General features: G+C 42.9%; 4 protein-coding genes and 1 long non-coding RNA gene across 12 annotated transcripts in view; 1 reads left to right on the forward strand and 4 right to left on the reverse strand.

Annotated features, from left to right (window-relative positions):
• Window positions 1-168: 168 nt before the first annotated feature.
• LOC125770412 (cyclin-dependent kinase 12) lies at window positions 169-8,020 on the reverse strand. 4 transcript variants are annotated; one of them, XM_049439939.1, is made up of 8 exons: window positions 7,260-8,020; window positions 5,134-6,712; window positions 4,618-5,052; window positions 3,932-4,094; window positions 2,249-3,803; window positions 1,773-2,161; window positions 1,231-1,704; window positions 169-1,164 (listed from the first exon to the last, which is right to left on the reverse strand). In XM_049439939.1, exons 2-8 carry the CDS (start codon window positions 6,443-6,445, stop codon window positions 972-974), a joined length of 4,521 nt encoding a protein of 1,506 aa, XP_049295896.1. In that variant the 5' UTR covers window positions 6,446-6,712; window positions 7,260-8,020; the 3' UTR covers window positions 169-971. The 4 variants fall into 4 exon arrangements, with proteins under 4 accessions (XP_049295896.1, XP_049295898.1, XP_049295895.1 ...); XM_049439941.1 differs by having other exon boundaries at window positions 2,249-3,800; window positions 6,907-8,020; XM_049439938.1 differs by having other exon boundaries at window positions 6,907-8,020.
• A 1,817-nt stretch (window positions 8,021-9,837) lies between these two features.
• LOC125770453 (beta-1,4-N-acetylgalactosaminyltransferase bre-4) lies at window positions 9,838-14,970 on the reverse strand. The gene is made up of 7 exons (XM_049440116.1): window positions 14,405-14,970; window positions 13,767-13,992; window positions 13,015-13,697; window positions 12,402-12,948; window positions 12,236-12,331; window positions 12,022-12,148; window positions 9,838-11,948 (listed from the first exon to the last, which is right to left on the reverse strand). The coding sequence occupies exons 2-7, from the start codon at window positions 13,904-13,906 to the stop codon at window positions 11,940-11,942; spliced, it is 1,602 nt and encodes a 533-aa protein (XP_049296073.1). The 5' UTR covers window positions 13,907-13,992; window positions 14,405-14,970; the 3' UTR covers window positions 9,838-11,939.
• Window positions 14,971-15,045: 75 nt separating this feature from the next.
• LOC125770420 (tubulin-specific chaperone D) lies at window positions 15,046-19,080 on the reverse strand. The gene is made up of 3 exons (XM_049439982.1): window positions 17,294-19,080; window positions 16,813-17,223; window positions 15,046-16,749 (listed from the first exon to the last, which is right to left on the reverse strand). The coding sequence occupies exons 1-3, from the start codon at window positions 18,960-18,962 to the stop codon at window positions 15,329-15,331; spliced, it is 3,501 nt and encodes a 1,166-aa protein (XP_049295939.1). The 5' UTR covers window positions 18,963-19,080; the 3' UTR covers window positions 15,046-15,328.
• LOC125770540 (uncharacterized) lies at window positions 19,078-19,543 on the forward strand. The gene is made up of 2 exons (XR_007419210.1): window positions 19,078-19,216; window positions 19,291-19,543. It is a non-coding gene; the product is annotated as an uncharacterized LOC125770540 (long non-coding RNA).
• Window positions 19,544-23,185: 3,642 nt separating this feature from the next.
• Window positions 23,186-26,082, reverse strand: part of LOC125770433 (neuropeptide SIFamide receptor-like) — a 72,072-nt gene continuing 69,175 nt past the window's right edge. For 4 of the 5 annotated variants that reach the window (XM_049440050.1, XM_049440048.1, XM_049440049.1 and 1 more), the window contains 2 exons: window positions 24,939-25,126; window positions 23,186-24,742 (listed from right to left, as the gene is read on the reverse strand). In XM_049440050.1, the coding sequence (XP_049296007.1) occupies window positions 24,278-24,742; window positions 24,939-25,126 (653 nt within the window). In that variant the 3' untranslated portion in view covers window positions 23,186-24,277. The remainder of the gene's footprint in view (window positions 24,743-24,938; window positions 25,127-26,082) is intronic. The other variant, XM_049440052.1, reaches the window with a different exon arrangement.

Consider the following 26,082-nt stretch of genomic DNA (forward strand, 5'->3'; position numbering starts at 1 on the left):
GTTCAGTTCCTGCTTACTTGCGTACTTATCAATTCACATTGCTTCGGCACGGTTTCTCACCCAATGGGGATACATTCAATGGCGATACACACTTATTGCTCGTTCCTGTTTAACTAACCACCTCCCCCCCGGTTCGACCTATTTGCTTTTTTTCTCCTTTTTTGTCAGTTTGTTTTCTTCTTCGAGCGAAACAGCTATGTGCCAAACAGAGAATGCTCAAAGATGCAATTTTCTATTATTTGAACCTTCCCTTTTCCCTCATCGTACAATTTGTAAGACACTTCAAGATTCGCATGATTTCTTTCTGGTGCTATCCTACATACGCACCAAGAGCTTTTATTTCACTAAAATAGTTCGTACTCATCATCATAAGCATCTTCGCGCATTCGTCAGGTTGGATATTGTTTTTTTTTTACGGTTTCTTCATTTTCTATGCAACTTTCAATTTTATGCAAAGAGAACATAATTTTGCGTCTGGTTTTTTTCTGTTTTGTGTGAGGAGATTTGCAGGAAGGGAAGAAAAAATAATAATTACTTTACCTCTCAATTATAACTTTCTTAGAAAGTTCGAAAATTTTCTCTTCGCTTGGTTAAAAAAAAAGAAAACAACAAACAGCTAAACTTGAATTAGCATCACTTACACAATTATGCAAACCATAAAAAAAGACTGATGAGTAGTAAAAACAAGTTGGTATGCGAATAGTTAAAAAATAGGATCTGAACAACAGAACAGACAGATGATATATCGTACCCTAATGATCCTGCTCTGTACAAAGTTACCTGTGTTTGCATACTTTAGAGTTGATGTCGATCACCTATACACTAACATGCACGCGCGTCAAAGGACAAAAAAACCCTCCTCCCCAGAACGGATGGAAACGGAAATTGGGTAGCCAAATCTCTCCTAATCGGTTTGTATACCTCGGAAGTAAGGTATGCGTGATACGAACAGATCAGTAACGCATGCTATATTACAGCATATTGATACCGGTCGGACCGCCGCCACCGGGTAACGTTATACCGTCCAACTTTATTGTGCTGCCCGATGGTTTGCCCGGTGGAAGATTGAGTGCCGATTCCTGCTGCTCCCGCAACTGGCGCCGCCGTTTCTTACTCCAAAGTTCGTGACAATCCTGCCACGTTGGCAACTGCGGTGGAGGTAATCTGTGAAACAGAAAAGTTTTAGAATGTCCTTCCGGTAAAGGTCGTGGCCCGTTGTCTGCTACTTACTGCTCAGGTATAACGTTTTTAAGCCAGTTAGATTTTAGCGCATCTTCGGCTGTAATGCGTCGATCGGGATCCAGCACAAGCATACTGTCGAGCAGATCGAGTGACGGCGTAGGCATGAAAACGAAGTCCTCTCTAAGCTTACGACGGTACTGTTTCTTTGATTTGAGCGTATGGAATAACGGTAGCTTGATGACGTTTGGCCATACGGCCGGCGTTGGTGTACCGCATAATCGCGATATCATTTCCAGCTGGGCAGGTTCTTGATTGGCTTGAAACAATGGCTTCTTGAGGAACAGTTCGCCAAGAATGCATCCACAGCTCCATACGTCGATCGCTGGACCGTACCGTTCCTCGCCCAACAGTAGCTCCGGTGGACGGTACCACAAGGTAATTACTTTGTTCGTATATGGACGTTCCCGATTGTCTGCGTTGTACAGCCGTGCTAGTCCAAAATCAGCAAGCTTCACCTCACCTCTACAATGTAACAAAAACAGGTGGCATTAATTTGTCGTTAAAGTACTAGAATTACACCTTCAACCGACCTGTTATTCATGAGAATGTTGGAGCATTTGATGTCACGGTGGAGAAAATTTTTCTTGTGACAATAGTTTAACCCATCCAGCAGCTGGCGCATTATGCTCGCATTGTTCTGCTCGTTGAAATCTACCATGCCCGACTCGAGCAACCCCATCAGATCGTGATCCATGTACTCGAACACCAGATAGAACGAACCCTTGTCCTTGCGAAACTCGAGCGCGTCCTGTTTGTCCGTCACAATCTCGCGCAGGTTCACGATATTTTGATGGTTCAGCTGGCGAAGGATTTTAATTTCCCGCACTGCCGTAATCGGGAAGCCTTCCTTTTCGTGCTCCAGGCGTACCTTCTTCAGCGCAACGAGTTCGTTCGTTTGCTGATCTTTCGCTTTGTAAACCTGTTCGTGTGTGTGTAAAGGATAAATGGCATAATTAAAAACACCCGATTGTTTGTGCCCGATTTTGGATGCCATTCGTTCACTTACCTGTCCGTATGTACCTTCACCAATTTGTTCAAGCATATCGAACACTTCCACACACCGTTCGCCCCAGTCTTTTCCACCGGATGCGGACATCGGCGCTGTCATGTTGCGGGAATGGCGCCGATTTAAAATTCTTGGCCGTGTCATTGGTACCTTACCCGCACCGGATGATGGCTGGGTGGAGGTGGTCGCAACCGTACTGGCAATGCCACCCTTATACCGATTGTTTATGCTACTGTTGTTATTATTATTGACACTGGTTTGGCCTGATTGTGTTTGGTTCTGGTTGGAGTCACGATTGCTGAGCAATAAGGGTGATCCGATGTCTTCGTCGCCACTTAAATCCTCCGACCCGGGTACCATCGGTGGCATCGGTAGATTGAGTAAACCCTTCTTAATGCCCGGTAGTGTCGAGGTAGCTGAAGTAGCAGTGGTGACTGCGGTGGAAGGAACTGCTGCCAATGTGGGCACATTCAACGCGTTCGATTTGCTATGGCTATCGGTGCGCTGTTTGCTTACGCTTGCGGCATTGTTTGTAACGGGCAGCGGTACGGCACCGGTAGTGGTCAAGGTAGGAATGGGCATAATTTTCATCGTACTCACCGCAGCAACGGGGCTGATCGGTCCCGATGGGCTCGGCGTTTGCGCACCTTCCAGATCGGCCACATTCACACCGGGCGGCATCGGGAGATTGGTAAGACTTTTTGGCTTCGTTGGTGCGATGCCGCTGCTTGTGTTGCTGTTGCCCGCCTCCGACGGTGCAGTTGGTTCCGCGCTCGTTTCGACGTGCGCTAGATTGCTGAAGCTCGTACCGGAGAAGTTTGCTGCAGGACAATGATGAGAATGATGATGATGCACTGCATTGTTCGTTATCACAGGTATACGTGAATCGGGAACCAGGTTACTATTGCTACCATTGCTATTGCTATTGCTAACGTCACAACAGTTCGCCGACAGTAAAGCAGCCCTGCCGCCATCGATTTGATCGCTGTGGGTGTGTAAATGTTCCATTGACTCCGGCATAGGAATATCGGTAACATTTGCTAGCGCGTTTGTGTCCTTTATTCCATTTGCACTGGATGCTTCGAGCGCACCAGCTGGGTTCGATGTACCATTGTTGCCATCGCTCTTTAGACTGTCACCATCAAGCGTTGCGCCATCATTAGCCGCATTGCCGCCCGATGCGTCGTTTTTCTTCTTGTTTTCCAAAATCTCTTGCAGCGTTTTATTGCGCTTGTGTTTGTCTTTGATCAGTTCTGCGAAGAAGCTGGTATCGGTGATTTTCTTCTGTAGGTCCATCTTTTTTGCTGAAGGCATCTGCGGTGAGCGGGATCTGCTGCTGGAGTAACGCTTGCTGGCGGATGACGATAGGGGCGAACGTCGAGGGCTGCGCGAACGATGCCTCGAGCGTGAAGAAATGTAGCTGCTGCTGCCGACGGTGCTTCGTTCCGGCGAGGGACTATAATATCCACCCTTCCGTGTTGATCTCGTCCTGCTCGTCGGGGCAGGCGATGGCGTTCGTCGCGATCGTCGATTGCTGCTTGGGCTTGGAGTTCTGCTACGTAGGTTTATTGTAGTTGGAGCAAACGGGGGGAAAAATATATAAAAGAGTCAACCAATCATTAATAAGGGACGGAATAATGATACTGAGATGTTTGCTTTGCTTATAATTGATCGACTGCATACCTCAAGAACCGTTTATGGGACTCATTGCCACGACGATCATCCCAGTCCCTTTCTCGTTTACTGTAGCTACGGCTATCTGATTTCCGATAGTAATCCTTCTCCGGGGGTGATCTGTCTCGTCGCCGCTTAGTGGGTGGAGGAGTGTGTGGTTTGTGCCGAGAGTCTAAAAAAAACAAATAGTAATCAATGGTTGTTTTTTATAATTTCTACCTAGTGCTAAGCAGTACGTAATCTCGGATAATAATATCAAATGTCATATAATGGAAGGAATTTGCCCTTACTTGACCTTCCGTAGTAAGGATTTGACTATACGGATATATTGTAAAAATAAGTTTTATAAACCATTATATACCGGGGCGGCCCGATGGTGCATGTGATAAACGGCGCCGGTCCACACGGCAGGACCGGGTTCAAATCCCATCCGGACCATCCCCCATTGCAAGGAAGGAGCAAGGATTCGGCTACGTGGTAAAAATAAGTCTAGTAAGCCAGAAATGGTCGGCGTGACCTGTAAGGTCGTTAAAAGCGTTATATGGAGAAACCATTCTATGGCAGACATTCTTTCCGATGTTTACCAATAAAACAGCTAGAAATCAATTATGTAAAAAATAGTAAAAAGGGCGCCTGTTCCACACGATAGGGCCGGGTATCAAATCCTATCCGAACCCCCCGAACCCCACTCTTACTTGGTGAAGGTGTCCTTCTGGTGCTGTACCGCCGATCGTTTGATTGACTGCGCCGCCGACTGCTATCCCGATGACTACTGCTCCGTCTGTGACGCAGCACCGGTGGCGGTGGACTGTCTAGATCGATTGGACTGCTAGGGTGCTGCTGGAGCGAACGATCATGGTACGATGATGAGCTTTTCTTATGCATGGCGACTGGTGGTGTATGGGGGGAAGATGTAATGTACAGTTTACGGCTACTGCCGCTGCCACCAGCAGTCGACGAACGATCCCGTTCCCGATCGCGATGATCACGGTCACGATCCCGCTCACGATCATGGTCGACGTCTCGCTCGATCGGACTGCGGCTTCGTCTAGCGCCATCATGATGGCCGTCATACGGACTGTTCAGCGAGTGGCGCGTTGAATGATGATGGTCTTGCAGCGGTGGAGTCCCTGAAAGCAAACCGAGGCAAAAAAAATGTTTAATACCCTGTTTTGTTTGACATTTTGTTTCGCATTTCGTTATCCCAGTACCTGGCGAGACTGGTGTAAGGCTGGTGTCGTTATGTACCGGCGTGTACGATTTGCTACCCTCGCGACTACCAACTTGTCTATAATGGGGGGACTGCTTCAGTGGTGGCGTCATTGATTCTAGCAGGGAACCTTCACTTTCCGAGATCGTCTCAATGCTCGATATCGATTTGGTGCGCAGTTTTCGCTTTCGCTTTTTTGCCTTTTTGTTTCGCTTATGCTTTTTATCCTTCTTACTTTTCTTGATCCGTTTCCTGCTCGAAACCGACTGTCCCTCATTGTTGATATCGTCTTCCTCGTCCTCCTCACCATCGTCGTCTTCGTCTTCTTCCTCCTCATCTCCCTCCTCCTCCTCCTCCTCCTCCTCATCCTCATTTTCATCGTCCAAATCTTCTGTACCGGTGCCGCCTCCATTCCCGTCCGCTCCTTCCCCTCTCGCATCTGCTTCAACGCTTGCGTCGTCCTTGGTCCGCACTAATGTATCGTCCTGTTCATCCACCAACGTGCTATCTTCCACCGCCTGTTGCTCATCGTTTAGTTTGGATCGTTTTTTCTGCCTCCTATACTTCATCGACGAAGTATCGGACGATATCGAATTGATCCTTTTCGAGCGATTGGACGAACCACTGATGGAAGAGGTGGCAATCGTTACCTTTGTTTCCGCCAACGATCGGTTCGGTTCGCCAACATCCGGTAACGATGGTGTTCTGCTTCGCACATCCATTTCGCCCCGTTTCGTTTGTGGCGTTCGTTTCCAACGTTTCGAGCTCGATCGATGCGAACTGCTTTTACAGTGACCGTCCACGAGCGATTTCTTGTGCCGATGATGTCGATGGCGGTGGCGTGATTTACTTTTACTTTTCTTGCTTCTACCAATATCGTCCCCTTCATCATCGCCACTGATGAACGAATTATCTCCATTGTCCACCACCACACCGTCCACCACTTCGGCCGCTTCCGAAACGTCCGTTTCAATTTCACCCGCTTCGGGAGCGGAAAAATCGTCCGAACTTACGTCGGAATATTCTACGCCGGATTTACCACCGGACAGTGCGGTGCGCTCGGTACGCTCAGCCTCCAGTTCTCCGCTACTATCGTCGTACGCATCCTTGTGTGATCGTGCGTATCGTTTCGCATCCTCGCCGAACGAAGCGGAAGACAAATCGTCCACATCCGATGCAGAGTTGTGTCGTTTCCTTTTCGACTTCTTGCTACTTTTGCGTGATCGCTTCTTTGAGTGTTTGATTCGTCCGCTGCTGCCACCGGCTACTCCACCACCACTGCTGCCCCGTTCTCGGTCACGTTCTCGTTCCATTCAGTAGCAGTGTGTATCAAATATGTTTATCCAAACTAACTTGGTTGAAGCGACACAAACTGATGAAGGAACACGTTTTGGGTAGTGTACTTTAGCTTTTACAGCGTGTGTTAATAAAATGCTAAACTAGACCCGTGTTCGGTTTGCGTTCTTACGCATGCAGGTTGCTACTGCTGGTGCTGAGCACGGCGGTGGACCAAGTGCTAAAGGAGGTACCGGATGCACACGGGAGTGTAACGTGACGTGGTGTAGAAACGAATAACTTTCCTAAAAAGAAATCGTAACAAAATAACACACAAATTGGTTAATAATTTGTCCACACTTTAGCTTAACATGATCTGTTGAAACAAACAAGGGATGCGTAGCCGGAAGTTCCGCGACTAGTTGCAGCACATTATTATCCTTTACACACCATGGCAGGGCAAAAGGGAAAACTGTATGACGTGTTTTGCTTCCTTTACCTCATACGTGCACCGAAACACGGCCGGTTCTTATCCAAAATGAGACCGATGTGCTAGTGAAAGGCGCAACGACACCTTCTTCTGCGGGTTCAATGTTGTTTACGATTGCTGCGATCGGCAATGGCAATTATGGATCCGCTGTGTTCACAGAAGTTTGGTTGCATCGCTTGCAACACTGTGTGTAACAATGATGTTGTTGATTTTTAGTAACGACCGGGACAGTCGATACCGATTACCACACTGTCACGGTTGCGTTTGACGCACCCAAACCGTGCGAATGCGTGTATAGGTCCTAGCTACCGAGGTAGAGGACTCAGTCCTACAGCACAGGCGGCACAACAGGAGACACTTACACACTATTCACATTGCGGCCATTCGCGTTCGATATATGGCTGAGATGGTTGCTGCGTTCCAGATGGATAAATAACTTCCCGGATGTTGGGGAAAAACTGCCCAAAATGCACACCGATTATTCACAACACCGATGCTATTCGATGCTACACACGGTTCACCCGTTGCTCATAATTTGCGTTGACCACTTTCGGTGCCGCAAACACTATTAGGGGGGGGTGACCCACCGTCGATGTGTTCGCCGCGACGTAACTTTTATCGCACTGTAGTCACTTTTCTTTTCACTTTCGCGCACTTACACTTACACGACACGAAAACCTTTTCTTCTGTACAAGCCAAAGATGCCAATTTCTGTCGAGATTCTTATTTGCCCATCGCGGAACAGGTATGGTGGCGGAGTCTCCGGACTTTTTTTTTACAATGACGGCAATGAGGGCTGCGTGCGTACGGTGCCCCTTTGTATCTATGTGTGTGTGTTTGTGTGCTCGTGATAATAGGTAGCGAATGAAGAAGAAAGTTCTTCTGAGTACTGGTTGGGGTACGCTTATTAGCTAATATTCATCGAGTTGATATCGCGTTGCTTGCGCGTTTACAGCCAGAAGGCATACCGTGAACGAACGCTAGATGCAACGTTGTTCAAAAATCAAGAGCGAGATGAAAAGTTCGAAAAGTTTTCATCAGTCCAAAAACTCAAGAGCTACGGAGAAAAAACGAGGGCATTCCGTCCGTGTTCGCTTTTGGCAAGGTCTACATTTGTGCAGGTCCTGCCATGGACGGTAATTTGACAGCCAATGTCAGACCCAAGCGCCGTAGACGTGGTGCGATGAAGTTGCGGTGCAAAATAAGGTGCGAAATGGAAATTGGCTTTTTTAGTGGGAAGGAATACGTTTTTATTTGCGTGTTTGGTATTAAACATCGAAGATTGAGATGAGAAATTAATTTTAACCAATCTTTCATGCTAGGAGCTGAATAGATTGCTCATTCTTTTTGGCCTCAAAATATAAGAGACCGTGGTTTATTTGGCTAAAGTCTGAAACACGACCCCCCCCACTCACGGTCACTCATCTGCGTGTCAATTTTTCGTACAGGGTGGTTCGGAGACTATGCAATGTGGCCTGAATTTGATTTTTTTTACAATTACTATTAAATTGTAAGGAGGTTTTCGCATAGTGAAAAGTGATTTATTCATCGAGGAACCAAGTACCATACGCTGTTTGTGAAACCGTAAAATTTTCCTCATTTTTGGCCCAACTTTGCCCCATAGCTCCGCCGGTATCCAAGATATCGCCAAACTTTCTTCTGGCCATGGCTAGATGGCACTTGTGGCTACATTTCGTCCATGCACCACTAATCGCTACCATGTCTGTGGCCGGAGCTATTCGCGAAAGCTCCAACGGATCGCCAATCTTTGACCTGTGGTCGATAGATGGCACCAATTGCTACATTTTCTTCTTCGACGGCCATGCCCTCAGGTGTCTGTGTCTCGAAACATAATTAAAAAACACGCAACCGATTTCGAACCACCCTGCACGAAAAAAAGTCACTCAAATGAGTGCCCGTGAGTGGGGGGGGGTCGTGTTTCAGACTTTAGCCGTTTATTTTTACCACGTAGAAAAAGAGTCAGTTTTGTAATGGAGATCCTAATCCTAATAGACTAAAGGAGATTTAGTTACGTAGTAGAAATTTGTTATGGAAAGTACAACGAAATAAGTCATATAGTAACAACAATAAAAAAATATTTATTTCAATAAAATTGAAGGTTGAAGGTGTTCATGATATTTGATCAGTGGTTTGTACCACTGATCACATTTATTGGTGACCATCGTCATCAAAAATATAATTTACGTCAAATGGTTTTCTGCAGTAGCAAGAGCGGCAATTTTCGTAAAACTGCTTTTTGAAAACTGTTCGCTAGTTGTATTGGCAATAATTTAAGACAGTACATAATTAATGAAAATGTGAAAACAATAGAAAATATCATCTGTCAAATGGAGACGCATTATGAGCGAACCACAAATTATATAGCCTAGCCTGCGCTACGTGAACAAGTGTCATATGAAACGAGCGTCAATTGTTTTGATTTAAATTTAAACGAGTCGTTCCTAATTGTGCTTCAACTAATCACATTAATATTTATTGTTTTAAGCATTTTAAACATTTGTAAACAATACTGAACTCAAGCCTTAGTTCTACAGCTAAATCCTAAAAACACACAAGATTGATCTGGAGATTAATATAAGTAAAAAATGTGCATTTTTAAACAATGTTTTGCAATCGCACAGATACGAAATGTTCCTTTTACATTTCTAAATTTTGACTAATAAATAACTTGATTTAGTTACATAGAGACGCAGATATAATTAAATGAGAAATTTGAACGTTAAATAGATCAATGAATTATTCAAAACAATAAAAAAGTATTTGACTACTGACGACTTGTCGCTCGAAAATAACGGTTTGTGTATCTAGTGGATAGTTTTAGAATTCTTGATCGTAGAGGACAAATAATATGATATTCCTTCTATTAGACGATAAGTTTAGTGCAAGATTCTCAAAAAAAATTGCATATAAGAATTGAAGTAAATGTTTTGTTATTTGTTCCTACTGTTTATTGTTTGAATTCGAGTTCAGAGTATCTTCACGCAAATGAGAGGAGCATCAAACATGCGCTAGTTCCCTACATTACAGTTTGTTCGCATAATATTAAGAATAATTGTGGATTATCATGTCCAGATACTTGATGGTGGATTACTTTTGAAGGAGAGGCTCTTACTAGCCTGTTGTGGATATTGTGTCTTCACCGAGAGCACCGAGGCTCTCTTTAATAATAAATGGAATTAACAGCCAGTACAATAATTTGCAATAATACTACCTAACAGGTGAACTGGATTTATAATAACCACCGTAATAAAACCACCCGTTTCCACAACACATTTTTCTTGAACCCCCAACACATCATTTTGTCGTTGTACATTTGATCCTCCAGAGCTAGGTTTGTTTGCTTTTCTATTTCAATTAGCGGTTGGCATGAAGTTTAATTAGGAATATATTTATATTCGAAAAGGTAGATAAATGGGTTAGTACGTGCGGGCCGTGACCGTGACTAAATACCCGAGCTGTTTGAAAATTCCTCTATCAATAATACTTTTTTTTTACGATGATTGAAAGCATCTCGCCTGTGTTTTCGCACTAATTTATCAAACTATATAAAGTTGCAGGTGCAGGAAAGGTTCACCCCCACATGCACTTGCGTCGTCGACTAAGAACCTAGTGTGAGTGTATTATAAGAAGCAGCACCAATATAACTTTTGTTTGATAACGTTGTTTTTGTGTATTAAATATTAATTACGATATTTTGCCACAACGTTTGTTCTAATTTTTTACTAGCTTTTAAGTTCCCGTTTCTGTGTGTTCAACTTACAGTTTTTCATTTTATCTAATTTTGTTACGCAGTTGAGTTATTAATGTTCTTCTTGCCCGGACGGAACGTAAGAAACATTTGTGCCCATGTTTGTGTGCGGCTTAACTTTTGATTATAACGAATTAATTGCTTAAATCGTGACATTTGTGCATATACGTTCGTAAGTAAAGCTCCATTGTTTTATTGTTATTCGACTTCTGCGCATTGTTTTTTGTTTTGTTTTACAAAAACCGCTTCCAATACTAAGATTTTGTGGCCTCACGTTGATTGGTTAAAGAAATAATGTTTTTTTTTTGTTTTAATTATGTACCTGAAACAATTTAAGATTTTGAGTGCCATTTTTTTCACTTTTGCTTTTGTTATTAAAGTTCCATAACAAACTAACTAGCGTTACAAATAGTTTACGTTTCCCGCGTATGGAGTTTTGCAGCACTTGTGCTCTAATTATACACTAAATAACACAGACAAGAGATTCATTTTTTTGCACATAATATAAAAACCGTTCCTCTTCTTTACCTCTACGATGGACACGGTAAACTCGAACAATTGCAGAACAGTCGGAAAATTAAAGCTTTCTCAAAAACACAAACGCGATATTTAACAAATTGCTACCCAAAAACTTTGCTGCCTCTAAACTACCTAAACGTTTTACTCTGCGCACACGTTTGGAGCGTATTTTTTCTTCTCTTCTTCTGCTTTTAAGAACACGCGTTGCCTTTTTTGGGGGGGCACGTGGTAATGCCAACCTCTAAGTATCGCCAGCACACATAATCACGATCACGAGAGTATCAGCCCAAAAAACACAACAGTTTAAATGCTACTTAAAGTTATTCTTACTTTTTTTTATAAATAATACGAATTATGAATCGATTGACTTATTACTGCAGTAAAAGTTGTATCACTTTCCCAAAGAAGGAAACAGGATGACGCGGATGTTTGTTTTTGTTTTTTTGGGATATTGGAGTACAGTGTGTTGCGCGTTTTAAAAATTGTGCTAAATGTTGTGATGCTAAATCGTTTGTTCCATGAATGAATGGATGGAAATAGGTTTACCTTTATCTTACTTCCCCAGTCCCGTTTTTTTTTGCTAAACTAAAATTTAAGATGAAAATTTTGCATGTGAACACAAACGTTTACTCACTATTTCATACATTCACACGCACACAGATGATATCTACATTCCTGCTTCCACGGTGTATTGGGTGTGTGTTTGTTTTCCCGTTTTAAATTATCCTAGCCAATCCGCTAGAAATGACAATCATCAGCTACCCTGCAGGATGAAACAAATGCACATGAAACTAAATAAGTTTTGCATAATTACGCTTTGAATGAAAGATGCTTACGTCAGGTGTAATATCTGCATGAATCCAGGTGTACAAAGGTTTACGTATTAAATTTACCAGCTGATAATGTAACGAATTAAGTCCATCACTATCGAAGCGTTTTGCTCCATTTACCAGCTTTTCATATCTGTGTTTTTGGAAGAAAAAATGGGAAACAAATAGAACAATTTGGACTATCGATTCTATACTATAATAAACCCACAAATGTACGTACCGTTTCGGGTTGGCTTTTTCTTTTTTGTGGTTTAGCATCGTATACCGTGCTATGTTGACCGGGTAGCGAGCGATATGAAATCCTACGTGTTTTAACCTTAAAAATAAAATTTAATACGATCAGCATAAATTGTGCAGATTCGAGTAAACCAAAAGCACCCACATACCTGTTGGACATGTCGTCATCTTCACCACCCCATCCCCAGAACGAGTTGGAAAATCCGTTCACCATGCGAAACTGTTTCTCGGTCATGGCAGAAACACCACCAAAGATGGTACTGTACGGTAGCTTGAAACCGAAGGTATCGACAGCAACCGACATGTGGCGCGGTTGGTCCGGGCACGTATAAAGATTACGATCATCCATTGGAAGTAAATCGATATCGTGAAACACCATACATTCCCAGTTCTTCTGCTTCATCGCTTCGACGAACCCAATGTTCATGAGCGCAGCACGATTAAACGAAGATCCCGCCGTCTGTTCCACTATGTAAATGCCATACTCAAGCTGTTGCTTCATCAGCAGCGCATGTATGTTCTTGAGGAAGATTGGTAAATGTTGCTCACGATCACGGTACGGTACGATGATGGCGACACGGTTCCGTGCCGTACAGTCGGGTGGTACGTATTGGCCGCCAGGCTGCAATTTGGAAGCGAACCGTTTTTCTACTGCGCTCAGTGGTTCAAACGCTACATCCACATCGATTGGTCCGTCTAAAATAAAAGGATAAATCACATAAGATCAACATAAAACATGATCGCGCGATAATGGTTACCTACCAAGATTTGGAGGAATTGGCGGACAGCTGTTGATGGTAAACTTATCCGACAGCTCATCGAAACTGCCGGGACCATCCTTGCGGTTTATCTCACCAGCACCGATCGTATCATCGTACTCGCTTGGTTTTAGTGCCGGTACGGCTGAGGAATTCATCTGCACATTGTTAACTGCTTCGTGTGTGGATTTGTTGCTGGCTATGTTTTCCTTTTCAGACTTTACGTTATTGAACCCGGAGTTATTGCCTACATTATCTATGCTATTGCTACTGCTAAAATGACTATTTGAGCTGCCAGAACTAGAGCTAGGAGTTACAATCGAAGAAACGTTACTATGCGTCTTATCACCGTTCAGTTCGTACTGTTCAGATACTGTAGCTGCTGCTGGTGCTGCTGTTTGTTTGGTTGGTTCTTTCGCAAGGTTTTGTATCACATTTTTAATTTCACTATTATTGTGCTGTGCATCCAAGTCTGCCGTTTGATTTCGTCCATCGACCGGATGATGTTTCGGTGCGCCAGAGGTGTATTCATCGATGCGTTTTAATGCAGCGTTGGACTCGTTGTTTAGCGGTTGGCCATCGTTGGTGTGATGCTGTTCATTCGTGTTTGTATCCTTCCTATCATTAGCTGCCGTGGACGAGTGTGATTCTATGCTGCCATGCGTTCGCTTTGGCCATTGGGTTGCACTGGTTAAATGATCGAAGAATGAATTAACTGTTTTTTGTTTTGTTTTTAACTGCGTTTCCCGTACATACCCAAGCTTTTGATGTGTGTATCGATTGGAGCTACCGCTGCTGCCACTGTCCAACTTGGAGTTAAGGAGGTTTAGGAGGATAAGCAAAAATCCTGCACCCAACGCTGCCTTAATAGCGAGCGTGCGATTACAGAACGCCATGTGTCCATTTACGGAGAAAAGGGGGCCACCAGTGGAGATCGCGTCTTCGTACCACAGTGCATCGAATCTCCGGCTCGATTCCGGTCCTGTTGTAAACGAGAAAAACAAAGGCCTTGTGTTACATTATGTTCTTATCAAATTGGACGGTTGGAGGTGTAAATTATCGTAAGATTTATGTATGTTTTTCATGTCAGATATGTATGTACAACCATTTTTTATTTTCGAGTTGGCAGGTGGTTTCAGGTGGATTATTTGCACAAATGTGCTGTAAAACTAGTCATTTGGGAGAAGTTATTAATGGAAGCATCAACCACTTCATACTTCCTTTTATCAGGAAAAAAAAACACCTTATCATTATGACAACATCATCAAAACGACTATTGGACATGTTATAAGAGGGTTCCGCACCTTGCTGCTTTCTATTGTTGGGCCTGAAACAATCTTTCGCGATGACTGAACAGTTTATTAAAACCTGTCCTTGCGGAACTGTACACTCACTTGATTATACCGATCGGTGACCGAATTTCTCTTTCCAAAAACCGATTCACGAACGATGATGCCCGTGGCACTGGTTCATCTCACGTTGCAGAAGTAATATCCTCCATACCTGGGCATCCGGTTCGGTGGTGGGTACAGTACCACAGAATCACAAATCAATATCGCACCACAAAAAAAAACTCAATCAATCATACCGCAGTGCCACTGAATGCGTAACTTTCTTGGGCAGGATAGTTTTAATTGCCCAACTATTTTATACGTCGTCTTGCACTTTATACATCGGGTTTGTTTACAGTTGGGTAATCGCCGTTCCGCTGTTTCGCTAAGGAAAACTTTTTGTTGGGAAGTTGGTTTCGTCAATCAAATCACACACCGTTTGCCTACAGTATGGGGAGAAAAGTCTTCCGTTTGAAGGACCGGCTAATGTGGTCTGATTTTATGTAATTTAGCTAGCCTCCCTAAGTATTGTTTGTGTCTGGTTAGGGTTCGGACGAAGCAAAAATGTATGTACAAGGGGTGTTTGTGTGCACGTGCGAGAAGAAGGCACAGGTTGACTGTCCAAAATGACACACACACACCTTTTTGGGACGCTTACGAAAACGTCAAATAAACATGACCCAAAGCACAAACCAATTTAAAATGACAGTTTGCAAAATGTTACTTGCTTTTAAAATAGGGTTGTTTTATTTGCAAATTTGAGGGAATTTACGTAGTACAAAAATGAAATTCACGAAAAGATATTGAAGCAATGTGAAAAATGAAACTCTTTTACAACCATTTCAATAATTATTAGGTTAATATATGCGTATATTTCGAATTACCTTGAATGTGCGACATTGTATGTTAGTAAGTAAGGCATTCATTTTTATTAATTGTTGCGTCGCAAGCGCACGATGAGTTAAGCAGCCATATTTGGGTAGAAAATTATTTCTTCACCTTTGTCACTGGTGGTTTAATGCCCATCAGTGTACAAAGTTTGTTACGTATTTGGCGTGCTTCTTCAAGCTCACCGTCCCACTTTTCCTCGCTGAGGCACACCAACACTTCGTCGAGCGTTTCTTCCGGTATGGATGTTTGATCACCGTACACCAGAAGTGTTTCGTACATTTTGAGTGCGGTTTCACGCCGTATGTTTACGCACACCATACCCAAATACACGACCAGCTTGCTCAGCACTCGTTTGCAGATTTTCGGTGCCAGCATAAGGGCACAATAGACGGGAATGGAATCGATGTGCTTTTTGGTTTGTGTTATCAAACCATTGACCAGGTTAAAGATGGGTTCGGCAAATTCCACTGAGCTGTCTTCTGAAACTAGCAGCACTTTAGCGTTCGCCGACGAGTTTAACAGCTCGGCAAGGAATTGAAATGTGGACGTTATAAAGAGGGTGTCTTTGATGGTTTTTTCCTTCAAAATTTTCAGCACAACCGCACCGAACGTTTCAATGAACGTTTGATGCGTCTTCAGATAATCGTTCAACGTTTTGGATGCACAGGTGTGAAGAGATTCGGTCGGTGCACCGACGCTTAGTATTAATCCGGCCGACACCTGCTCCACGTACACCGGTATGCCTAGAAGTTGAATGAACATCGGAAATGTGTGGTGGGGAAACAGCCACAGCACTTCGGTTGTGTCCCGTGGGAAAATACTTTGCAGTTCCTGCCTATGCTCTATGTGCGGAATCGGTGGCTCATGATAGATCAGTGAGGTGAACGTTTTGCCCGCTACGGCACGAATTTTATCTATTCGTTCGACCGACTGTTTTGCGATAGCAATCATTGCATCTTGCACGTGCTGTGGTGTGAGCAGCGCGGGCGGACATTTTGTCAGAAAAGCATAGAGTGCATTAATGCTGGCTTCCCGGACCCACGAACCTATATCGCCCCTGTTGTCCAGCGCATACTCTTCGAGGGCACGTAGATAGCAACCGAAAGCGGGCCCGCAAAGTATTTCATTCGATTTGTCCGAATGTGCGAAACCAACCGTTTGGACAATGTGTATCAGGGCACGTATGCAATCCCGCCTTAGTTCCGAATGGTTGTATCCTACCGCAAACATCTCCGGTACAACCGTTTTAACGTCGATCACCGTTACGATTTCTTGCAGCCGTAGCTCGAGCATAAACAATGGCAAAGCACCGAGCGCGGAAACGATTCCTTGCGCTTTGTGTTCAATCTGCGTGTCGCGCATCTCTCGGATGTAGTTATCGATTAGACCGCCCAAACGGTCTGCTGGTTCCGTCTTGTAGTAAGTATCACAAAATTTCGAAAACGCTGCCGTTGCCTGTTCCCGTGTTGTTGACTTTTCGTCGATGATACTTTCATCCAGCAGTAGTTGCCATGATTCTGTTCGAGAAAGAAATGATCATTAAGCAGGGATCGTTAAAGCATTTTTCAAAATCGTCTTACCTAAATATTCTCTCTGCGTGATCGGTAGCTTGGCTTCGCTGCAATTTCGAATAAAGCTCGCACAACCATGTTTCATGTACGTTCCACTCATTCCCTTAAATTGTCCACGTAGTCGATATTTGCCAATCAGCTGACCGGCCAGTTCGCTGATTGTATTGTTAATGAAGCTCTCCGGCCCGTCGCCAGTTTCCGGTGAGCTTAGCATTTGCAAAGCATTTATCACTTCTCCCAAAGCCAACACGGCACCGTGACGCGTGTTGAGCTCTGTTGACTCGGCCAGCTGAAATAGCTGTGGCACGATCGAATCTCGCATATACTCCGGGGCATGTTTTGTCAAATTACTAAGCGCTTGTGCTGATAGCTCGCGAATGTTAGTGTCCCAGTGATTAATTTTACGAGTAATTAAATGATCTACAAAGAAAACGAACACGATAAATAACCATTTCATGAAATTTTTCAGTGTTAAAATAAAATCGCTCACCTATTAAGTTGTATTTGTATTCCTCAAACTTTGCGATGTATTCGCTAATGCTCAAAAATGCATTGCTTCGTACCGCGACGGAGAAAAAATCGGCCGTAGTAAGAATGTCAATTCCGTGCGGGAAATTTCCTAACCGGCCGACGCTCTCCTGGAATGCAGCAGAAGCCGCCCGTCTACAGTTTATTTCCCGATCGAAAACGGCCGTCACTAGCAGTGCCGAAGCAATGCGCTCCACAAATGGTTGCAGTACGGATGGGTGGTAAGCCCTGGCAAAAGCCCAGCTCATGTAGCATGCTGCATCTCGTATGTTTTGTCCCACATTGCGATAACCTTGAATTTCGTCGTACACCAGCGCCTGCAGAAGCAGTGGTACGATTTCGGATAAACGCGAGGGCAACAATAGACCACGTTTGGCCAGTTCTGCCAATGCTAAACATGCGCCATGCCAAGCATCATCTTGTTCGAGCGGATTAAGCAGCTCGATGACTGACGACACAACTTCATCGCCCAGCAGCTTCGGTAGTCGATTTGTGATTCGACCGATGCCCTTTGCCGACGACCAGCGCACTATCGTTGAATTGCCTTTCAAGCCAAGCAAGAGTCGTTCGACGATTTCCTCAATATCGCCCGGAACTTCTTCATCATCGACGTCGTCCTCCTCTTCCGTACATTCAGGCAACGATTCCGTTTGTTGCACCTCTTTCAAGGAGGCGAGAGTAACCGTTTTTTGAACGTTGGCTAGTAGCGAACGTGCACCTCGCTGATAACGCCATTTGGCAATTTTCGGTGGCAACAGTACGAGCCCAATGCGTTGACAGATTTTGATGCACGTTTTGTAGATTTTGAAATCCTTCGATATCGTCTCGTACTCCAAGTGCAGTACCCAATTGCTAAGCTTTTTTACGTAGGGTAGTAGATCTTCACGCTTTCCGTGCTTTAGGATGGAAGCAATCGCCGTCAGTGGCCCAATGTTAGCATCAACACTGTAATCTTTATTGACGCCCATCGCCCAGTCGAACATTTTTTCCAAGTACACCATCTTTACATCGTTTCGTATGACGAACCGAGCGACTAGAAAGGCGGCCACCGGTGTGCAACTGTCGTCCTTCAGGCAGTTGGCTTTGCACAACTCGTAGATACGTTCCATGGTAGTAGGGCGTCCCTGTTCGGAAGTATCCAGCCGGCTTAAGTCGAATGGATTGAGCACTAGCAATGATAACCACAGCAGTCCCATGTAACGGGTTTCCCAGTTTTGCCAATCATCAAGATTCTGTTGCTCGACTAAACACAACACGAACGGCAAGTGACGCACTTCGTGGGGCAGATTCTTCACGAATGCTTTAAATGTGCGCACTTTGCATATCTGATAGAGATATTTCGCAGCCCGATGTTTGGTGTGCAGCTCTGCATCAGATTCTTGCAAGTATGGAATGATTCTGTTCACTATCTCCTCCAGGCTACGATCCAGCAAGTGGGGCTGTTCCTGATACTTGGAAAATATCCCGGAATATTCCTGGTAAGCATGTTCGAAATCGTCCTCCGTGACGGATTTGTCATGCAGCTCGTCTATCAGCTGCAATACACGCAGTTTATCGTTCTCTTGGAATGCGTCCAGCACATTTTGTGGCCCGTCATCACCTTTACAATCGCCAATAGCTGGTTCACCCATGTTGGTAGTGTTTAGTAGCGATTTTATAACGATTTTCACTTATTACTGACCAGATGCGGTGCCGTATGTTGTTGTTGCTGTTTACTGTATACAAATTACCAGATGACTGACGTTTAGGATGGCCCAAGCGACAGAGCAAGCGATATACGACGAGTTGAAATGTCATTTGCTCTACGGCTCACACACACATGTACATTTCAAGCGTTTAATCTATGTAGGCTGTTTGGTGCGCTAACGCAACTATTGTTTTGATGGTAGAATACGTTGGTTGTTCGGTTCCCACAGAAATGGTACAGAAACTATTACATTTATTTAGTTTTTTTTCTAGCCATTTGTGTAGTTGTTGCGTTTTATCAACAATTCCTGAAACAGTAGCGATTCAGATAATGGAGAAAATAAGTGCTAAATAGTCAAAAGTGTGCAGAAATCATTCCGATGCGTCGGCATCGGCAAAAGTGAGATGCACTGCATTCAAAAGATGTAATATTCTTCAGGATCAAAAACGAATTCATCCAGGAATGACCAGTGTGGTGGACGAAAATGGATACCTTCCCGAAATATATTCGCAAACCCGAAACAAATCACGGATAACATTCATTAACGATGGTAGAAAGTGCTTGCGTATCAGAAACGGTGGTGTGTGCGTTCACAGAAAAAGAACTACAACACACCGTCAGTACGACACGAAACAGTATTTGTTTTTTTTCTATTGGTTCAAGAGATACGGTTGTATTGAAAAGAAAGAAGGAAAGAAAAATAAATATGTTTTTACATTGTTTACCGTGTAACAAAAGTGTATACAATTATTCATTATTTAATACATATCTAACATTGGCAACTAAAAACACAATCGTTACACAATGTTTGCCATTTCGAGATTCAGGTTCGGATATATTCATCGAACCCGAAATTAGTTTCAAATTCCTGCATTGAATTCTTCTTTTGAATTTCATCTTTTGAAATAATGTTGCAGCAGGCGTGCTTCTTCATGTGTTGTGCGGTGCTCTTGCTTTGAAATATACAAACCGCTCATTTTCATCACCCCTCTCTATGAAGCAGCGTATTCAAATCAATAAATGCATTAGAACCAACATGTGGGGCCTTTGATCAAATCCAATATGAAACACAAGATAGGGATATATAGAAAAAGTTTTAGTTAGAGTTAAAAATAACATAACAGGCGTAGGTGAAGGAGAATGAGGAAGCAGAGTGAGGAGAGTGAGCATAAGGGGTGGGGTGGGGGGATGAGTATATTTTTTTCTCATTTCGTCAAGTTTTGAACTCGACACTATAAACGTACAATATTCGTCGAAAAAGTACTTCCCTTCGACGTCGAAACGACGTCGTTTCGACGTCGGTTGCTAAGCGTTTTAAGCGTTTTTTGTCGGTTGGGGGACGACGGTATGGAACACGTTTACACGATCTAGTTGAAACTTCGTCGAGGATTGAAGATGGGTAGAAAGAAAATCACTTGAATCGCGCCGGCTTCATCGATTTGTATACCACAGTTTATATTTAAAAATTGTTAATCTGCACGTGTACCTGCAATTGTGTCATCAATATCTAAGTACTTTAGTTCCTTTTTAAGTTAAATTTACGATAAGCTAATCAGGTCAGCGGGGAAGAAAAGGTGTTTCCTAGCTTAGCACTCACCAAAACAGTGGTATGGAGAAAGGGGCCCTGTTTTCTAATTAATTTATTGTCACAAGATCGAACAAACGCCCCTACTAAAAAGCGTTTTCCAGTTAATCACAATAATAATGATTTTATGTTAATAAAAAGAGTTTATATGCCTAAATTTTCCATGCCATAAATGTAAGAACGGATTTGATCGACAGGAGCGAAGAGTTTTTTATCAGGCTTTTTCATTCTTCTCTGAAGGAGGAGCGAAGTGTGTGCGAAAGAATAAGAGAAGCGGAGAGACAGCCGCTTCGCGTATTATAGTTGTGTAGATGTATCACGATAACGAAGCAGGAGAGATAACGGTAATGAGATGAGGAGAAATTGTGATCAGTAGCGATCGGGCAGCAATACATTAAAGGTGTGGAAAAAAAATGTCGGGCCGCGGGCGTCCTTCCTTTGTACGTAGACAATTTTGCAAGCGTTGTTTGTTTGTTTAACAAAAAGTGGTGTCCTTTCTTCCATACGATCTTGAAAGAATGGTTAATACATCAATTCGTGCGTTGATGTGATGTAAAACAATAAAGATTTTGTTTTGTACGTGTCAAAATTGTTGCCGGCGTCGGCTTTTGTTGTGTCCGCGTATGTTCTCGTGATGCTCGTGATAGAAAGTGATAATTGTTAGAATTACACTATGTAAGAGTAAAGGGCCACAGATCCAAAGATGGATTTGAATTTATTTAATTTATCTTTTACAAAGAAACGATAGTACAAAAGCGGTAAACCTTAAAAAACGGATAAGCAAAGTAAAGGACGCCATTGAAGATGGTGTTTTGTGGTAGTGTGTGTTCCTGCTTAAGTCTTTCGGGATTGAATAATTAATCAATACAGTTTCGGATCTAAACCCTGTGTGTGAGTGTGAAGAAATTTTAAAATCAGTGCGTGTATTATGCGTGCGTGTACTAGGCTTGCTAATTACTTGCATTTGTGTTATGCAGTGCATGTTGACACCGAGTTTTGTCATAAAATAAACGCACATAAACGTGTGTTTTGTTTTTCATAAGCTCCGTGCAAGCTTCGGTTAGTTAATAAAATTTGAAATTAATAAAAAAAAAAAATCGGTACATGTTGTGGAAAGCGTCTTCAATCTTAAGTGTACAGAAAAAAATGCTGTGAAAAAAGTTTTTTTTTGGTAAAAAAGTGATGTCTGTTTCTAAAATGTATTAAAAAATGTGACCATTGTAGGCGAGTGTTGTGTTTTAAATGTGCTAAAGCACTTTGAAGTGTGCATCTGCCTTTTTGCAGAAAAAAATGCAAATGTTGGTTGTTTTTGGTGAAAAAAAAGTGATGTCTGCTCATTGAGCTTATTGCTTATTGTGTGAATTCATGTAATGAAAAATGTGTCCGTGATGTATGGTGTTTTAAATGTGCCAAAGTGTTAAAAGTTAACTGTGCCAAAGAGTGAAAAGCTAAATGTGCCAATGATGTGTGCAAGTGGAAGAAATATAAATGAAAGAAGTGTGTAAGAAAAAAGCGAGAGTAAAGTTAAAGTAAAGTGGTCGCGAAGAAGCAGTATTGTCTGCCGAAGTTAATGTTTGCCTGTGGTTTATAGAAGTGAAGTATCCTGTGTATAAACTATCGTTCTCTTTGGGTAAGTAAACCAGAAATTTCAATCTATATATTTCAATCAGAAATTTAGGAAGTAGAATTTTTACTAGAAACAATTGATGTTTAGGAATTTCGAGCGATCAATCTTAATTTTATGTATCCTTCCTTCTTGCTGCATGTCTCGATCCCAGAATATACTTCTCTCTTCCTTCCTTTTTCTTGGTCGCTGTTTGTCTCGATCCAAGACTTGTCTTGCTTCCGTTGTCTTGGTTTGGGCTGGCCTTCCTCGTCGGAGTTTAAACGATACTACCGTTTTGGTATGGGCATGTCACCGTTTATACACCTTGCTAGACACGTCCCGACCCATTTGTCCATTTGAACCACTTTTTCCTCGAACTAGTTGTTCTTCCTTGTTTCCTGCCTGAAAACAAGGACTTGATTGTACTACGATTGTTGGCCTAATTCTGATGTTTTCGTCCTTTTTTCCCGACTCGCATCTTTGTTAGTTTGTGCGCTTCATCCTAGGTGGCGCTTTACCACATGTTCGTGTCCTGGCTAGGTCGTCGCAGATGGGACAGTTTCTAGCAGCCCTGATTTTTTTTAAATTAAGGGCGGCTATGCAAAATGTCGTGCATTTCGTGTAAGGCTAAAAAAAAGTTTATATCAAAACTGAAGTAAATTTCCCCCCTACCCCCTCCCCTTCCCCTCTTCCACCCCTTTCCCAAGGACCTCCAATAGCTAATTCCGCCGATGGCATTCCAGGGGCTTTCTTTGGGGATGGGGCAATCATTCGTGTCAAAGTTCTCACATGTTTAATATCAGGTTCATCTGTCATCATTTGTACATAAAATCTTGACCAGTAACAATATGGCCATTTTGATGCGAATCCCTCATTGTAACAATAAGTCAACAATAAGTCAAGAAATACATAATAAGATAAAAAATTAATTGATCACCAAAACAGCAATTGAGATCGTGAAAATTCACACGCTTGATTTCATCCTTTCACGCCAGTTCCTTCACATTGATGGTCTGTGGAGTCGTAAGTTTTTATTGACTTCTTTGCATATAGTTAGATCATCATTTTATACAGCAGGTAATCGTTTACACGAATGTATTTGACTATAACAATATTTACAAGAATTTCGTATCATCTCTTTTTTTTCTTCTTCGTTTTGTTCGAGCTTTGTCACACCGAGTGTAATAACAAATGATTGATAGTTCTCGTGTTTTTTTTACATACTTTTACTTTTAAACTTTTCCAAGTAGATTCAAAATACGCTTAGTTTGCGATTTGATTTGTTTAACACTTTATCAGTTGTGCGGCTTATCCCTTTGCCCATCAGGGACAAACTGCATAACTTTTCGTCTCTCTCTCTCTCTCTTTCTCTCTCTTGAACCTATTCTGCAACCTCATTCAACATGGTTTGAGAGTACCACATAATACACTATTAATTGGTAGGAATACCATCACAATCGATTTGGAAGTACATTACGAAGTGCTCGCGTGTATCGATTGAGATGCATTCGGTGCAACAAACTATGTTGTGAGAGTATCATCCGACAGGTACAATATCGCTTCACCAGGTACTTAACTAGGCAGTCAGCGGGATAATTGGGATGTTTGGTAGATATTGGTTTGCGGCAAACTAAAATAATTTAACACGATTAATCATCCCTCAAGTTAGTTACTGTGGTCGGTACAGTCCTGACCGTAGATGATACTCCAACAAGTAGTTAATTGATGGTTTTATGGAGTTAGTGGCAATCAGTTTCGTTCGTTCGTTCGTGTGCTACTAGTTGGCGTACATTCATAATCCTTTCATCTGTACGATTCAACGAAACATTCACCGACCATCCGACCATGAAGGTGTCATATTTAATTTACATTTACTTCCCTGTTATCCTACATCTTTGGAATACTATCTAAAGCGCAAAAAAAAACTAGTAAGTTTTGCCTCTCCCGATCCCGGTTGTCGTCTTTGGCAGGGTATAGTGAAGAAAGCAACAGCTTCATCCTACTGCACCTGTGTCCAGGGTTTGCTGTCCGGGCGTGGTTTGCGCCAAGACACGTGCAGCTTTGCCTGTCAAGTGCCACCGATTTTGCAATTGCTCGATTTATTCACTATCATTAGCATGGTCGTTGGACCGGTGCCGGATTGGTCCTGTGCCACATCTTCACTGACCATAGCGTCCCCATCTGGTAGCATTTGTTCGCCGTGCTGTTTGTGGTGTTGCTGATGCGAGCGAAGATGATGATGATGATGGTGGTGGTGGTGCTGATGTAGCAACGACTGATTCCCATTGCCGGATCCATTACCGTTGCTGGTGGGTTTTCCATGCCCGAGGCCGTTGCCATTATTTCCGATAAGGGTGGAAGAATTTTTCCGTCCTGTCAGCTGAAGGGTTTCACCGTCCAAGCTTTTGGTGAGCGCCAGCCGTTCCTCGACGGAGATTGGCGAGATTTGTGGTTGTAGACTGCCGGGATGATTGATGCTGTTGCGACCATGCTGATGTCGGCTACCGTTGAACGATGTCTGCTGGGTGTGTTGCTGTGGAAGGTAGGGACGGAAACACATTAACAGAAATATTAACGCACTTATAAATCTTTGTTGCATTCGCCACGTTTACGCGTGTTGCGTGCGAGAGGGATAGAAATGTGGCGGGGGATTAGAAAAAAAATACAGTAGGTGACAGCAAACTTGGCGATATGAAACAAGGAGAGTATGGGAATAAACGTGAAATAACCTTAAATCTGGCATCTCTTACACTGGCCAAATGATAATTGCTTCTCGTACTGGGGCTCACGTTCAGTCGCGTTGCCGTATGGCATAGTGAACGATCATCGTAACCACCAACACGGCCACCGTACGCATGAGAGCTTCTCAGGCAGCGACATTTTTCCAGTGCATTTTTAAACTCGCGCCGGAATTTGCCTAGAAATTAGTGTGGAAGAACGGTAAGAAAAACATTAAGTAATTAATATTAAAAATATTTTTTTAATATAATTGGAATAACGGAAATGGCCCATAGCTGTTTATATTTCATTTCATTTCATTTCACATGAATTTTCAATTTATTCTTCACCTCAAGGGTTTAACAATATGTAACTTAAAACTAAACTGCGAAAAAAAACTTAAGACTCAAGTAAGCTTAAGCAAAACTAACGATTATGAAATAGGAAGGATCCCGTGAACAGAAAAAGAAAAACAGGTAGGGTGAGAAAAGAGGAAAGGAAAAGAAGAACTATAAAGAAGTGAGCGGTTAGAAGGAAACAGTGCGAAGAAGAGAAGAGCAAAAAGAAGAAAGCGATAAATTGAAATCAAAATGATTAGAAAGCAAGTTGAAGTTTGTTAGACAATTAAGCCAAGGATCATTCTGGCCATGCAGAGTGCGACGTGTGGGGATGGCGAGCGGAGGACGAGGACGAATGTGATTGGAAAGCAAAAAGGATAATCGAACAGTCTTCATTTTTCTGTTTCTGTAATAAACTTTTAACTCATCCAAATCCTTATTATCATGAATCTCTCTCTCTCTCTCTCTCTCTCTCTCTCTCTCTCTCTCTTTCTTGTTGGCTTTAACGACCTTTAAATGTCACGCCGGCCATTACTGGCTTACTAGACTTATTTTTACCACGTAGCCGGATAGTCAGTCCTTGCTGCGGGTAGACGGTCCGGATGGGATTTGATCCACGGTCCTGCCGTTTGGACCGGTGCCGTTTATCACATGCACCACCGGGCCACTCCATTGTCATGGATCGTAAATTAAAATAAAACTAAACAGTGTAATTGCATAGTAATACCAACTAAATACATGGTAGTAGTAATGTAAATTAAAATGAAACACTGTTTAAATAAACAAAAAAAAATCGATATTTGCATCTCGTAAATCC

This window comes from Anopheles funestus, chromosome 3RL (assembly GCF_943734845.2).
Source record: "Anopheles funestus chromosome 3RL, idAnoFuneDA-416_04, whole genome shotgun sequence".
NCBI lineage: Eukaryota > Metazoa > Arthropoda > Insecta > Diptera > Culicidae > Anopheles > Anopheles funestus.

Bases quoted from the DNA above. Each gene is read 5' to 3' on its own strand.
- LOC125770412 (XM_049439939.1), bottom strand. From the start codon at position 6,445: ATGGAACGAGAACGTGACCGAGAACGGGGCAGCAGTGGTGGTGGAGTA. The intron at 4,095-4,617 runs GTAAGAGTGGGG...TGTTTTTTTTAG, and splicing joins CAGAAGGACACCTTCACCAA to ACTCTCGGCACAAACCACAC. The intron at 1,705-1,772 runs GTCGGTTGAAGG...GTTACATTGTAG, and splicing joins AACATTCTCATGAATAACAG to AGGTGAGGTGAAGCTTGCTG.
- LOC125770453 (XM_049440116.1), bottom strand. From the start codon at position 13,906: ATGGCGTTCTGTAATCGCACGCTCGCTATTAAGGCAGCGTTGGGTGCA. The intron at 13,698-13,766 runs GTATGTACGGGA...TCATTTAACCAG, and splicing joins TACACACATCAAAAGCTTGG to TGCAACCCAATGGCCAAAGC. The intron at 12,149-12,235 runs GTACGTACATTT...CCAAAAACACAG, and splicing joins GAAAAAGCCAACCCGAAACG to ATATGAAAAGCTGGTAAATG.
- LOC125770420 (XM_049439982.1), bottom strand. From the start codon at position 18,962: ATGGGTGAACCAGCTATTGGCGATTGTAAAGGTGATGACGGGCCACAA. The intron at 17,224-17,293 runs GTGAGCGATTTT...TTTTCTTTGTAG, and splicing joins ATACAAATACAACTTAATAG to ATCATTTAATTACTCGTAAA. The intron at 16,750-16,812 runs GTAAGACGATTT...TTTCTCGAACAG, and splicing joins CACGCAGAGAGAATATTTAG to AATCATGGCAACTACTGCTG.